The sequence below is a fragment of the Cibotium barometz genome, chromosome 39, assembly GCF_041138505.1.
Source record: "Cibotium barometz isolate CiBa-2024 chromosome 39, ASM4113850v1, whole genome shotgun sequence".
Classification (NCBI taxonomy): Eukaryota; Viridiplantae; Streptophyta; class Polypodiopsida; order Cyatheales; family Cibotiaceae; genus Cibotium; species Cibotium barometz.
The window spans coordinates 12,367,982-12,380,674 of NC_141084.1; the positions used below are offsets into that span (position 1 = coordinate 12,367,982).

At 42.6% G+C, this 12,693-nt stretch overlaps 1 protein-coding gene across 2 annotated transcripts in view; it reads right to left on the reverse strand.

Moving 5' to 3' along the window:
* Window positions 1-11,794: 11,794 nt before the first annotated feature.
* The window catches only part of HIP1 (HSP70-interacting protein 1), a 28,008-nt gene continuing 27,109 nt past the window's right edge, over window positions 11,795-12,693 (reverse strand). The window contains exons 8-11 of one of the 2 annotated variants that reach the window (XM_086778318.1): window positions 12,545-12,661; window positions 12,341-12,460; window positions 12,180-12,237; window positions 11,795-12,073 (exon numbers count right to left, since the gene is read on the reverse strand). In XM_086778318.1, coding sequence (XP_086634444.1) covers window positions 11,982-12,073; window positions 12,180-12,237; window positions 12,341-12,460; window positions 12,545-12,661 — 387 coding nt within the window. In that variant the 3' untranslated portion in view covers window positions 11,795-11,981. Of the gene's footprint in view, window positions 12,074-12,179; window positions 12,238-12,340; window positions 12,662-12,693 lie in introns of both variants that reach the window. The other variant, XM_086778317.1, reaches the window with a different exon arrangement.

Genomic DNA, 12,693 nt, shown 5'->3' on the forward strand with positions numbered 1-12,693 from the left:
AACAAATGGAAGGGGGCCAAACAAGGTAATGATGCGGTTAAGAAGGCTAAGGGGCCAAGGGGTCCCTTGTCTCAACAAGACTATGAGCGAGCTAAAAAGGAAAAATTATGTTTTATTTGCATGGCTGCTGATCACGATAAATAGAATTGTCTAAAGAACAGTGGCAAAGATGTCGATAAGGGCAGTAGCAAGGCAATGCACACGGTGCAAGTCTTGCCAGTTAAAGCTTCTCAAAAGTTTTCTGAAGTTCAAGTATGCCATACTGATACCATGCATGAGTGTTGTGTAACCTCTACAATGTGGGTACCCTCTTTCAGGCCTTATGATTTGGTTCGGATGCATGGACACACCAACGGACGAAGAGTTCATGTCATGATTGATGATGAGGCTACACAACTTTTTGAATTAACACTTGGTTAAAAAATTAAAATTACCACAAAGCCTTAGTGATCATAAACACGTATCTCTTGCTAATGGGCATGATAAACATGTATGGGACATGATGGTTAAGCAAGTACCACTCAGTACTATTCATGGACGTGAAAGGCCGATACAATGTCGTGGGCTGGTGCCTTAAGTCGCATGCCTCAAGTCAACTCGTTGAGTTTCACAAAGTTGGAAAAGTGAATTTTTAGATTCACTCAAAGGCAAGTGCAAACATGATCAGTCATATGCACACGTGTGGAAAGTTGTTACACGCAGGGATCCCTCCCACTCCGTAGTAGCGCGAGTACAGATGATAGTTTCACACCTAATTCTTCTCTTTCTAGGGACGAGCTTAATTGTTGGAAGAATTTTTCAATCGATAATGGGTGTTGTTTTACAGAAAGGAAGAGTGTGTGTATCCTCGGACTCTGACACCAGGTGCCAAATACTTTATGAGTGTCATGATAGTCAAAGTGTAGGTCATCCTGGAATTAGGAAGACGTATGCCTTAGTTCGAAGGCAATTCTATTCACCTGGACTTCACATGGACGTCCAAGAATACCTTTTGCATTGTCAAAAATGCCAAGTCAATAAGGCTAAGCATCTTGAGATAGGTGGGTTATTACAACCCTTAGAGATCCTTGATGGTAAGTGGGAAAGCATCTCTATCGATTTTATTGTAGGTCTACCTACAACTAGCAAAGGCCATGATGCCATTGGAGTTCTAGTGGATAGGTTAACCATGATGTTTTAGTTTATTCCAACTAAAACAACGGTGAAAATGCCAGACTTAGCCCAGCTTTTCATTGAGAGAATATCTATCAACTCTATGGGTTGCTAGCCAATATAGTCAGTGATAGAGATCAAAAGTTAATACGGGTCCTAAAGGCATGCTGCCTTCAACCAACCTTGAAGGTTCGTATTCACCTACTCCAATAGAAATGGGTCACAGGCTACCATACACGTGTATACTAATCGAAATCATAGGGAGAAGGATCAGAGACAATAAATCGATGAGACTTATCGGAAGAACACTACGCGCGGGCAAATGCGAATTCAACACCACAAAGGCAGCCTGTTGGCTAGCCCTGAAGGTGGCCCGAAAGGTAATTTAGGTTCCCCGCTTTGTTTGCCAAAAAAAAAGATTCTAAAGGGGAATAACATAAGGGCAACACCTTGGATCGTATGAAATAGTGGCCACATGCACGAACATGATAAAGTGTGCCTAGCTTTCATATGGGATCACAACACCTATATAGTTGATAAGAAGGAAGAGGAAAAAACCAACCACGGGCTGAAGGCCCACTTAACCACAATAGCCCACTGCCCACTCATGGGTAACATCAGCTATATGGTATATCCCATGTGTAAAGAGATCAATCATCGTATATATGATTGATGGCGTTGTTGACACTGGGATGTACCCATCCCATGGTACCACCTTTTTCCGATGTCACGGATGCTTTGAGTGAAGGGAAGAAACCAAAGAATCCATGAGAGGTTACTGGAAAGAAAAAGCACTAAGAAGGTTGACCAGTAGTAACAAGAGGTCCGTTGTGGGAGGAATCCATCAGGGCGTATCACGGGTTTTCATTGGGAAGGTGGATTGAACCGATTGTAGTGAAGAATGATTGGAAATGAAGCGCTTCGTCTTTGGGCATTGTGGAAAGGATCAAATATTACCTGAATTGCTCCTTCTGGATTGCTTCACTAACGATGGATTGAAGGAGTGCCACGCTCTGAAAAGTGCAAAGCGCTTTCTAAAGCAAGGGCGCCGTGAAAATAGTCACTTCTTGCAACAAGCAGTCAGTGTTCAAAAGGTTGGACACAATGCTCAGTGTATGAGCATTGCTGGCCACCCCCAAAGTGATGGTCAGATAGAAATGGTCAACCAATAGCTCGAGGATATGCTAAGGGCATATGTGAGTAAATGGAAAACAAATTAGGAAGATTACTACCAATTTTAGAATTTGCCTACAATAGTGCGAAGCATGTCGCTACAGGCTTTAGTCCTTTCATGCTTATGTATGGCTTTTAACCCCGATCTCCAATAGCAGTGGGGTTAGGTACTGAAAGAATTCAGAAGGTTACAGATTTTCTGCAATATCATCACAATATGCTGAAAATCGCTAAGGAAAATGTTCAGCAAGCCCAACATCGTAATTACAAGCATTATGCGGACCGCAAAGTGGTCACATTTAAGAAAGGTGACCAAGTATTTCTCAAGGTTCTCCCGAGTTTGGAAACTTTGAGGATGGGCAAAGTGCCAAAGTTATCGCCATGGTATTGTGGACCTTTCACAATACTTAAGTGTTTAGGTGAAAGTTATCGGTGTGCAATTGTGGACCTTTCACAATACTTAAGTGTCTAGGTGAAGTTGCCTACTGGTTAGCTCTGCCACAACATTCTAAGGTTCATCAAGTTTTTCATGTTAGTAGCCTGCGGAAACGACTAGGCGAAGATGCCAATCTGGTGGATATAGGTGTTCTTGTAGATTTGAGCCTCCAATGTTACCACATGAGGAGCCAGAGCGCATCTTGGATTTTCAAGAGAAGCGAACTCGTTATAGAATTAGACAAACAACAGTGTCTAGTTAAGTGGAAGGATAGACCAGAAGAAGGTTCAACTTGGGAGGACGTTAGTACTCTCAACACCCGATATCCTACCTTTGTTTTCGAGGACGAAAACTCTTCCAAAAGGGGGGAGTAGTGTCAGGACGACGCGAGTAGGACGAGGGGGAGTCAGGCGGTTCAAGGGAGTCCGGACATGTAAGGACGGCCAAGACTATTTTAGTCGGCTAGTAATCCTATATCTAACGATTGGGTGGAGAGTTGCCCTATTCTCTTCTAGCAGGTTTCATTCAGGTCTATGGCTGATCTTGCACTACACTTACTAGTTTTTTGGGAAGAACTTGGGTGTTCGCATTGCCTTGTTTGTCGCTTGTTGGATTTCCAGTAGTGGCTAGATAAGGCCATCGTTTTGCTGGTGGCTTCTTGCCAGCGTCAATGCTGCCTTGTTGTCAATGTCGGGGTTGTCTTGTTGGTTTGCCAATAGTGGCTAGATGAGGCATCTTTTTTCCGGTTACTTTGTGCTAGTAACTTCTTACCAACGCGACGACAGTGTTACCTTGTTGCCAATGTCAAGGTCAGTGTACGAGTGGGTTTTGTGCAATTGTGCTTGTATGTTGGTCTACATATTGCATGCCCCTGGGGAATTGAAATAGCAATGGCTGAGGGTGAAACATAAGTAGCGCAAGGGGGAGAGCATGCACATGAAAAAGGAAATAGAAAGACTAAGGGTCCTAAAACAAAGGTTGATTTGTATGATCACTTGTAAAATGTGAAGTCATTGGTCAAAAAGAGAGCACATGGAAACCACAAGGTGGCACATGGATGGCACAAGGGTGCACATATCTTGGAACTCCATGAGAACTGCACCTATTGATCTCAGTGGTGGCCTTAACTGAGCCTTTGTAGAGCATTGATCACTACTCACATTAACCATTCAATAAAGCTCAAGTAGTACATTAAATTTATGGTGGTTTTCTCCCTCACCAGAAATCTAAAATATTGTCCTAACACAAAGTGTGTAGCTCCGTAAGGAATGTTGGTGGCTATTCAGCTGGCTCTTGCTAGAAGCATGGTGATGTTGTCAGTGAGAAGAATGGAAGCATTATAGAGCTTGGGGGTGGAATTGTGGAATGTCGACATTGCCGATGGTGGCGAGCATGTGGCATTGGTTTGTTATTTTGGGCATCTCTACCTCAATGGATTAGCATACATGGAAACAAATGTTGTGCCTTAGAGGTAGATGCAGAGCGTGCTTGATGGAATCACCGCGCTGAGTGTCAACGCCACCATTTGGGTTCATAGATCGGGATGGTGCAATAGACATGATCGGGATGCCCATTTGATTGGGAAAGATGGACAATTCCACATTGATTCTTACAAAGTCCCAATGTGCTGATCACAGAGGGAAGGCAAGTAGCCCGTGTGATGTGTGCATGCCGGAATGGTGAATCATGGATGGGAAGAGAGCTAGACTAAGCAAGCATAAGACTCAATGAGGAATTAAACAACACGACATGATTAAAGGCATCCAAACAAAGGGGGCATGGATGCTACGTGCAAGAGTGTGGATCCCATGTCAGACTGCCTTGATAAGGTTTGGTGGAGACTTTGATCTGCAAAAGGCATGAGTGCATGGATGGATTTTGGATGGACCACAAGGTGGGAAGGAGTGCATGGAGGGGGGCAGCAGTTAGTAAGCTCCAATCATGGGCGAAGGTTAGTGAGTAAAGAGGGATGAGTGCACAAACCGAAAACTTGCCAAGGTTTGGTTGCAAGTGGACACTGATTTGGGTTTTATGGTAGCGAGATTGTTTGTGGTTTCACAATTGAGGCATGTGGCGATGTACCTACAAACAATCCCAGTTGTACCAGGTCTACCCTTTGTGGGAGTGCTCTACCTACTCAATGGATGGGGAGACAAAAATTGCAGGAAAAGGAGGGTGAAGTTTTATACCTACACTTACAAGTTTGTTGGGAAGAACTTGGATGCTGACATTGCCTTGTTTGTCTCTTGTTGGATTGCCAGTTGTGGCTAGATGAGGGCATATTTTTTCCGGTTACTTCGTGCTAGTGGCTTCTTCCAAGTGACAATGTTGCCTTGTTGCCAATGTCGAGGTTGTCTTGTTTGTGACTTGTTGGATCGCCAGTATGTGGCTAGATGAGGGCATCTTTTTTCCAGTGACTTTATGCTACTAGCTTCTTGCCAACGACACTATTACCTTTTTTTGCTGATGTCAAGGTCAGTGCACTTGTGGGTTTTTTCCCAATTGTGTTGGAATGTTTGTCTTCATACTGCATGCCCCTAGGGCATTGAAATAGCAATGTATGAGGGTGCAAAAATAACTAGAGCAAGGGAGAGAGCATGCACATTAGAAAGGAAATAGATAGACTAAGTGTCCTAGATCAAAGGTTGATTTTTATGTGATCACTTGTAAAAGGTGAAGTCAATGGATAAAAAGATAGCGCATGGAACGCATAAGGTGGCACATGGAGTATGAGCATTTATGGGCACATGGATGGCACAACGGTCCACATATCTTGTGGGGTGGTAACTCCATGAGAACAGCATCATTTGATCTTAGTGGTGGACTTGACTGAGCATTTATAAAGCATTTATCACTACTCATAGTGCCCATGCAATAAAGCTCAAGCAGTACAATAAATCTATGGTGGTTTTTTCCATCACTAGAAATCAAAAATTTGGTCCCAACTCAAAGTGTGTAGCTCCGTAAGGAACGTTGGTGGCTATTCAACTCATTTGCTAGAAGTATGGTGATGTAGCCGGGAATGGAAGCATTACAGAGCTTGGGGGTGGTATTGTGAGCTTGGGGGTGGTATTGTGAAATGTCGACATTGGCGATGGAGGCATGCGGCATTGCTTTGTTCTTTTGGGCATCTCTACCTCAATGGATTAGCATAGATGGAGGCAAATGTTGTGCCTTGGAGGGAGATGCAAAGCGTGCTTGATGGAATCACCACGTTGAGTGTCAAGTCTACCATTTGGGCTCATATATTAGGATGGTGCAACAACCCATGATCGGCAAGCCCATTTGATTGGGTAAGATGGAGGAATCTAGAGTGATTCTAACAAAGTCCCAATGTGCCGCTCACTCACGGGCAACTAGCCCATGTGATGTATGGATGTTGGAATGCTGAGTCATGGATGGAAAGATGGCTAGACTGAGCAAGAATGAGACTCAATGAGGAATTCAAGACACCATAATTAAAGCATTTATACAAAGGGGACATGGATGGTACGTGCAAGAGTGTAGATCCGATGTCAGAGTGCCTTGATAAGGTGTGGTGGAGACTATGATCTGTAAAAAGCATGAGTGTATGAATGGATTTTGGATGGACCACAAGATGAGAAGGACTGTGTGGGGGGCAAAGTTCCTAAGTGCCAGTGGTGGGGCTAAGGGCTGTGATTAAAGAGGGATGTGTTCACAACACCGAAAACTTGCCAAGGTTTGGTTGTAAGTGCACACTAATTTGGGATTCGTGGTAGCAAGAATCTTTTTGGTTTGTGAGTGGTTTGGCAATTGAGGCTATCTAGCGATGTACCTACAAAAAATCCCAATTGTACCAGCTCTACCCTCCGTGGGTGTGCTCCACCTACTCAGTGGTGGTGGGAAGACAAAAATTTCAAGAAAAGGAGGGTCAAGTGTTTCACCTACCTTACCACTGTTGGGAAGAACTTGGATGTCCGAATTGCCTTGTTTGTCGCTTGTTAGATTGCCACCAGTAGTGGCTAGATGAGGGCATCTTTCTACCGATTACTTCGTGCTGGTGACTTCTTGCCTGTGTGACAATGATGCCTTGTTGTTTCCATTGTCAGGTTTGTCTTGTTTGTCGCTTATTGGATTGCCAGTAGTGGCTAGATGAGGGCCTCTTTTTGCCGGTTACTTTATGCTACTGGCTTCTTGCCAATAACATTGTTGCCTTGTTGCCAATGTCAAGGTCAATGCATGAGTGGTTGTTAGCCCATTCCTAGGGTTAACAAGATCTATCATCATTATCTTACATCAAGGAGTCACGATAGATACACGAAAGGGTCATACATTCAAGATATGAGGCAATAGTGTCCAAAGCTACAGCTTGGATAGGCGCCCGTAATGGTGTGACAGAGTATTTATGGCAATTCTCGCTTCATGGTAGCAAGTTAGGATGAAGTCCTAAGTGATGTACTTCATGGATATATTATGAGAGTAGTAATTGTAATAGCATTAGGCCTCTTATGACCCTAAAGTGCCCAGCTGGCCACAATTTAAGTGAGTATGAACACTTATGGCCATGTATATAAGTGAATTTCTCTCATAATACAATATGCTCTCCCATTGTACAATTAAGTCTTATGCTTGCTAATCATCTTACTAATCTCTCCCTAATGCATGCTAGTAAGTGTGTGTGAGTGAAGTGAGGCGAGAGGAGGGAGGAGTACCCATAGTGCAACGCAGTGGTGTGACAACGCTCGTGGGAGACGCGGTGGAATTGCGTCTCAAAGAGTTGTAGAGCTTGGAGACCTCGAGGGTTACGAGCTCGACCATTGGAAAGATCCTCACGACAGTTGCGATTCACTAGGTAATCTCTTGTTGGATGTGTTTCAAGGGGAATTAGAGTGAGCCATAACAATGGTTTTCCTACAATTGTGCTGGCATGTTGGCCTTCATACTACATGTCCCTGGGGGATTTAAATAGCAATGTCCAACATAAGTAGAGAAAAGGGGAGAGCATGCATATTAGAAAAGAAATAGAAAGACTAAGGATCCTAGATCAAAGGTTGATTTGTATGATCACTTGTAAAAGGTGAAGTCAATTGGTCAAAAAGGTAGCACATGGAGTATGAGCATTTATGCGCACATGGATGGCACAACAGTCCACATACCTTGTGGGGTGGGAACTCCATGAGAACTGCATCTTTTGATCTCAGTGGTGTCCTTGATTGAGCATTTATAGAGCATTGATCACTACTATAGTGCCCATTCAATAAAGCTCAAGTAGTAAATTAAATCTGTGGTGGTTTTCTCCATCACTAGAAAACTAAAATATGGTCCCAACTCAAAGTGTGTAGCTCCGTAAAGGAATGTTGGTGGCTATTCAACTCGCTTACTAGAAGCATGGTGATGTGGGCGGAATGAATGGAAGCATTATAGAGCTTGTGAAATGTCAACATTGCTAATGGTGGGCATGTAGCATTGCTTTGTTCTGTTGGGAATCTCTACCTTGATTGATTAGCATAGATGGAGGCAACCGTTGTGCCTTGGAGATGCAGAGCATGCTTGATGAAATCACCGTGCTGAGTGTCAAGACCACCATTTGATTGGGTAGGATGGAGGATTCTACAGTGGTTCTTACAAAGTCCCAATGTGTCGTTCACGAAGGAAAGGCAAGTAGCTTGTGTGGTGTGGATGCGGAAATGGTGAGTCATGGATGGGAAGAGGGCTGGACTGGGAAAGAATGAGACTCAATGAGGAATTCAAGACAACATGATTAAAGGCATCCATACAAAGGGGACATAGATGCTACGTGCAAGAGTGTGGATCTGATGTCAGAGTGCCTTGATAAAGTGTAGTGGAGACTGTGATCTGCAAAAGGCATGAGTGCATGGATGGATTTGAATGGACCACAAGGTGGGAAGGAATGCGTTGGGGGGGGCGGGTTTCGTAAGTGCCAGTGGTGGCAAAGGGGTGTGAGTGAATAGGGTTGAGTGCACAACACCGAAAACTTGCCAAGGTTTGGTTATAATTGGACATCGATTTGGGTTTGGTGGTAGCGACATTCTTTGAGGCTTTCGAGTGGTTTGGAAATTGTACCTACAAACAATCCCAACTGTACCAACTCAAACCTCTCTAGAAGTACTCGACCTACCCAGTTTATTGGGAAAAACTTGGATGTTGGCATTGTCTTGTTTGTCACTTGTTGGATTGCCAATAGTGTCTAGATGAGAGAATCTTTTTGCCGGTTACTTTGTGCTGGTGGCTTCTTTGCAGCGACAATGTTGCCTTGTTGCTAATGTTGGGGTTGTCTTGTTTGTCGCTTGTAAGATTGCCAGTACTAACTAGATGAAGACGTCTTTTTGCCGGTCTCTTTGTGCTAGTGGATTCTTTCCAACGACACTATTGCCATCTTGCGAATGTCAAAGTGAGTGCGGGTTTCTTGCAATTGTGTTGGCATGTTGGTCCCCTAGGGGGATTGAAATAGCAATGCCTGAGAGTGCAACATAAGTACAAAAAGGGGGAGAGCATGCACATCAGAAAGGAAATAGAAAGACCAAGGGTCCTAGATCAAAGGTCTATTTGTATGATCACCTATAAAAGGTGAAGTCAATGGTCTAAAAGGTAGCGCATGGAAAGCACAAACTGGCACATGGGAGTGTGAGAATTTGATGGCACAAGGGTGCACATATCTTATGGGGTGGAAACTCCAATGAGAACTGCATCTATTAATCTCAGTGGTGGCCTTGACTGGACATTTATAGAGCATCGAGCACTACTCATAGTGCCCATTCAATAAAAAGCTCAAGTAGTACATTAAACCTATGGAGAATTTTTCCGTCACTAGAAATCTAAAATATGGTCCCTACTCAAAGTGTGTAGCTCCGTAAGCAACTATATAAGTGATCCATTTCTCCAATAGCCTCAGCACCCCATCTACACCTACTATAACAATCTCAATAAGAGAGGCAGAGAGAGTAGAAGAGAAATAGATATTTTATATGGCTCTCCAAGGCAACAAAACATCTCATATTAAGCCTTATCTATTCATCACAATAAGCGGCAGCTTCATCAACAATAATCTGTAGCAACACAAAAAGCACAGCCAATCATAGTCGATACCCACTCCAACAAGGAGAAGCAATCTCCACTAATACACGATGATGAGCGGGCAGAGCTTGTCAATCATTAAAACCAAATTTTTCCCGAAATGAGGGTATTTTTTGGTTTTGCAGTTTTTGAACTTGGGAAGTGTTAATTGCATTTCGCAAGGGAGTAGACATTTGCTTTGGATAACCCCATTGCAAAGACCTTCTATACAGGCATGTAAAACTTAATTTAGTTCTCATGAGAGAGAGGCTTTTGGAGATAATAGTAAGTCTTCCATATCATCATAAAACTCATCCAAGCCTACATTCATAAGAACCTCTTGCAAATTGCTTATAGTTCTTTCCTTGGGAGCTCCAAGCTGATGCTCATTCAACTAAAAAGGCTTAAGATTAGAGGGTTGCAAAAATTTACTCAAAGGACAAAGACCAAAGGTCCAAAGACCATCTATGCACACCAAAAACCACCCTTCTTTTTTAAAAGTAACTGTCGAAAATTCTTCCTGGGATCAAGATGAAGAGATGTGGATGAATCAACATGTTGAGGTGGTCAATAATCAAGTCTTAGAAGAAGAATTGAGCAAGAATTGAGCAACGATTGTTCCAATTAACAATCTAACGGCTCACAGTCTCTCTTCCATACTAAAAACATCTCGTTCCCTCCCCCCCCCCCCCCCCCCCCCCCCAAAAAAAAAAGAATAATAATACAAATACTCAAAAAGCCCACTTTTAGATCAAAAGAATTTTTCTTTTTGTTTTAAAGTAATTAGGCCAGAAATTAGCCCTTCCCAAATTTTTTATAGTTTCCCATTGCTGCACATTAATTTCTAGTATTTCAATTTTTTATAGTTTCCCATTGCTGCACATTAATTTCTAGTATTTCTCAAGCAAAAGTATTAGTCGAAAAAGTATCCCTAGAATTCTTATTTTTATTCCCAAAAACTTAAAAAACCAAAAATGATTTCCTAAAAAATTCCATAAAACTTACCCAAGCTTCAACAATTTTTCGTGCAATTTAGACATTGTTGGTGCAATTTAGACAACGATCTTTTCTACAACGTTATGACTCACGTTGCCAAATAACTTTCATCAACCTTCAGAGCTTCTTAACTCTTGGCTGAATGTATATGAGTCCTCTCTAACCATAACACTTATCACTTATCTCTAACTATTTTAGTGTTGCAAATTATTTTAAACCCCCAAAGCTATTTTTTAAAATGATGGATTATAGTACACCATGAAGAAATGTCGGCTCATTCGACATTATCTTCTTACAGTAGGCAATTTTATAAGAGGAAAAAGAACGCTTACTCATGTGGAAACAAATTGGACCCAATCTTGAATATTGCCTATGCTTTGAGCAATTTAATTTTATGGTTGCACACTTTCAAGTGTCCTAATTACCAACTTCCTTATTCAGAGTTAAGATTTGATGGGGATAGGAAAAGAGTACAAGTTCAGTGCAGAAAAAGACCTTAAGGTGTGTAACACTGGTCAGAGAAACAAGTAAGAAATCACCGGCAAAGGAGAGCTTCCAAGTCAACATTTGATGTCAGTCAGCTTCCTCTGTTTTGTGTGGAGATTTCTGGTTTAAAGCTGCCTCAAAAGTGCTAATGCAACTCTGGTCCAATTACACAAGTTGGGCACCACTAATCAAGCTTTCATGGCTCTTGTTGGAGAAAATCTAGAAAACTTCTAATGAAGGAAGGGTGTGGTGGGTGCTCACTATAGTCATTTTCTTTCATCAAGTCAACAATATTGTAGTGCATAAGGTGCAAGATACTCTGTCAAACCTTGACTTAGCACTCTATGGCTGCCTTTGTTAATAGCGTGTAATCAAAAGCACCATATTTCAGGTGTTGAGCAGTGACTGTGGTATAACATATGATGAAGCACACTGCGTAGCTAGTAAATCCCAATTACAGCTCTACATCTAGCCTTTCAACATTTACACAACCTGAGGCTCTCTGCATGCACAGCATAACTCTCAACAAAAATGCCTTAACAGTGTACACCAAACCGTTCCGTATACATTACAGTTGTTTTCACATCAAGTAGAAGCCACCCGATACTTGCCCAAGAAAAAAAAAAGGCACACAGGCCAACCAAAACCCACACTTATACTAGTCCATCCCTCTCTCCTACACCTACGTAGAGCTTGCAATCACTCATCCTGCAAATTTGCTCATCATCTTTGCAATGAAAGGGGCAACCTTCGGATTCCCCTGATGCTTAGCCAGATTTGCCGGGTTCTTCATGACTGCATACAAGGAAAAACAGATCGGCAATAACAAAGTCAGGCAACCAATACCAATGGCACAGTGGAGAGCAACAGCAGTGCAACGGGTTGAGCATAAGGAGCATACCATCTTGTAAAGCTGCCATTACTTCTGGATCCTGGAATGCAGCAAGCAGCTCCGGATCCTAATAAAAAGAAACATCAAGTACATTAAAACACACCTCCCAACAGCATTACAAACAGAAAATTAAAACCAATACCCATTGATTTAAAATTTAGCATACTTACATTAAGAATTTTACTGATATCAATACCTCCTGGCATTCCTCCTGGCATTGCCCCAGGGAAACCACCGGGAAAACCACCACCTGGCATACCAGAAGCTCCTTGAGCAGCAGCCTCAGGTTTCTGCTTGACAGCAAACACAGAAGGGCCACATTCAGTAAATTTTCTCTGTACAAGTATCTTCTTTTGCATCTGTAAAAAAGGCACCTTTGTTTCACGCTGATGTTTTGCTTTGCTGCGTGCAGCCTTTTTCAGCTCTTGTTCCTTTCGCAAACGCTGGTACTTCCTGCGATGCTCTTCTATTTTGTGCACATTTGGTTCCACCTGGAAAAACACAGGTATATTTTTCCTTGAGC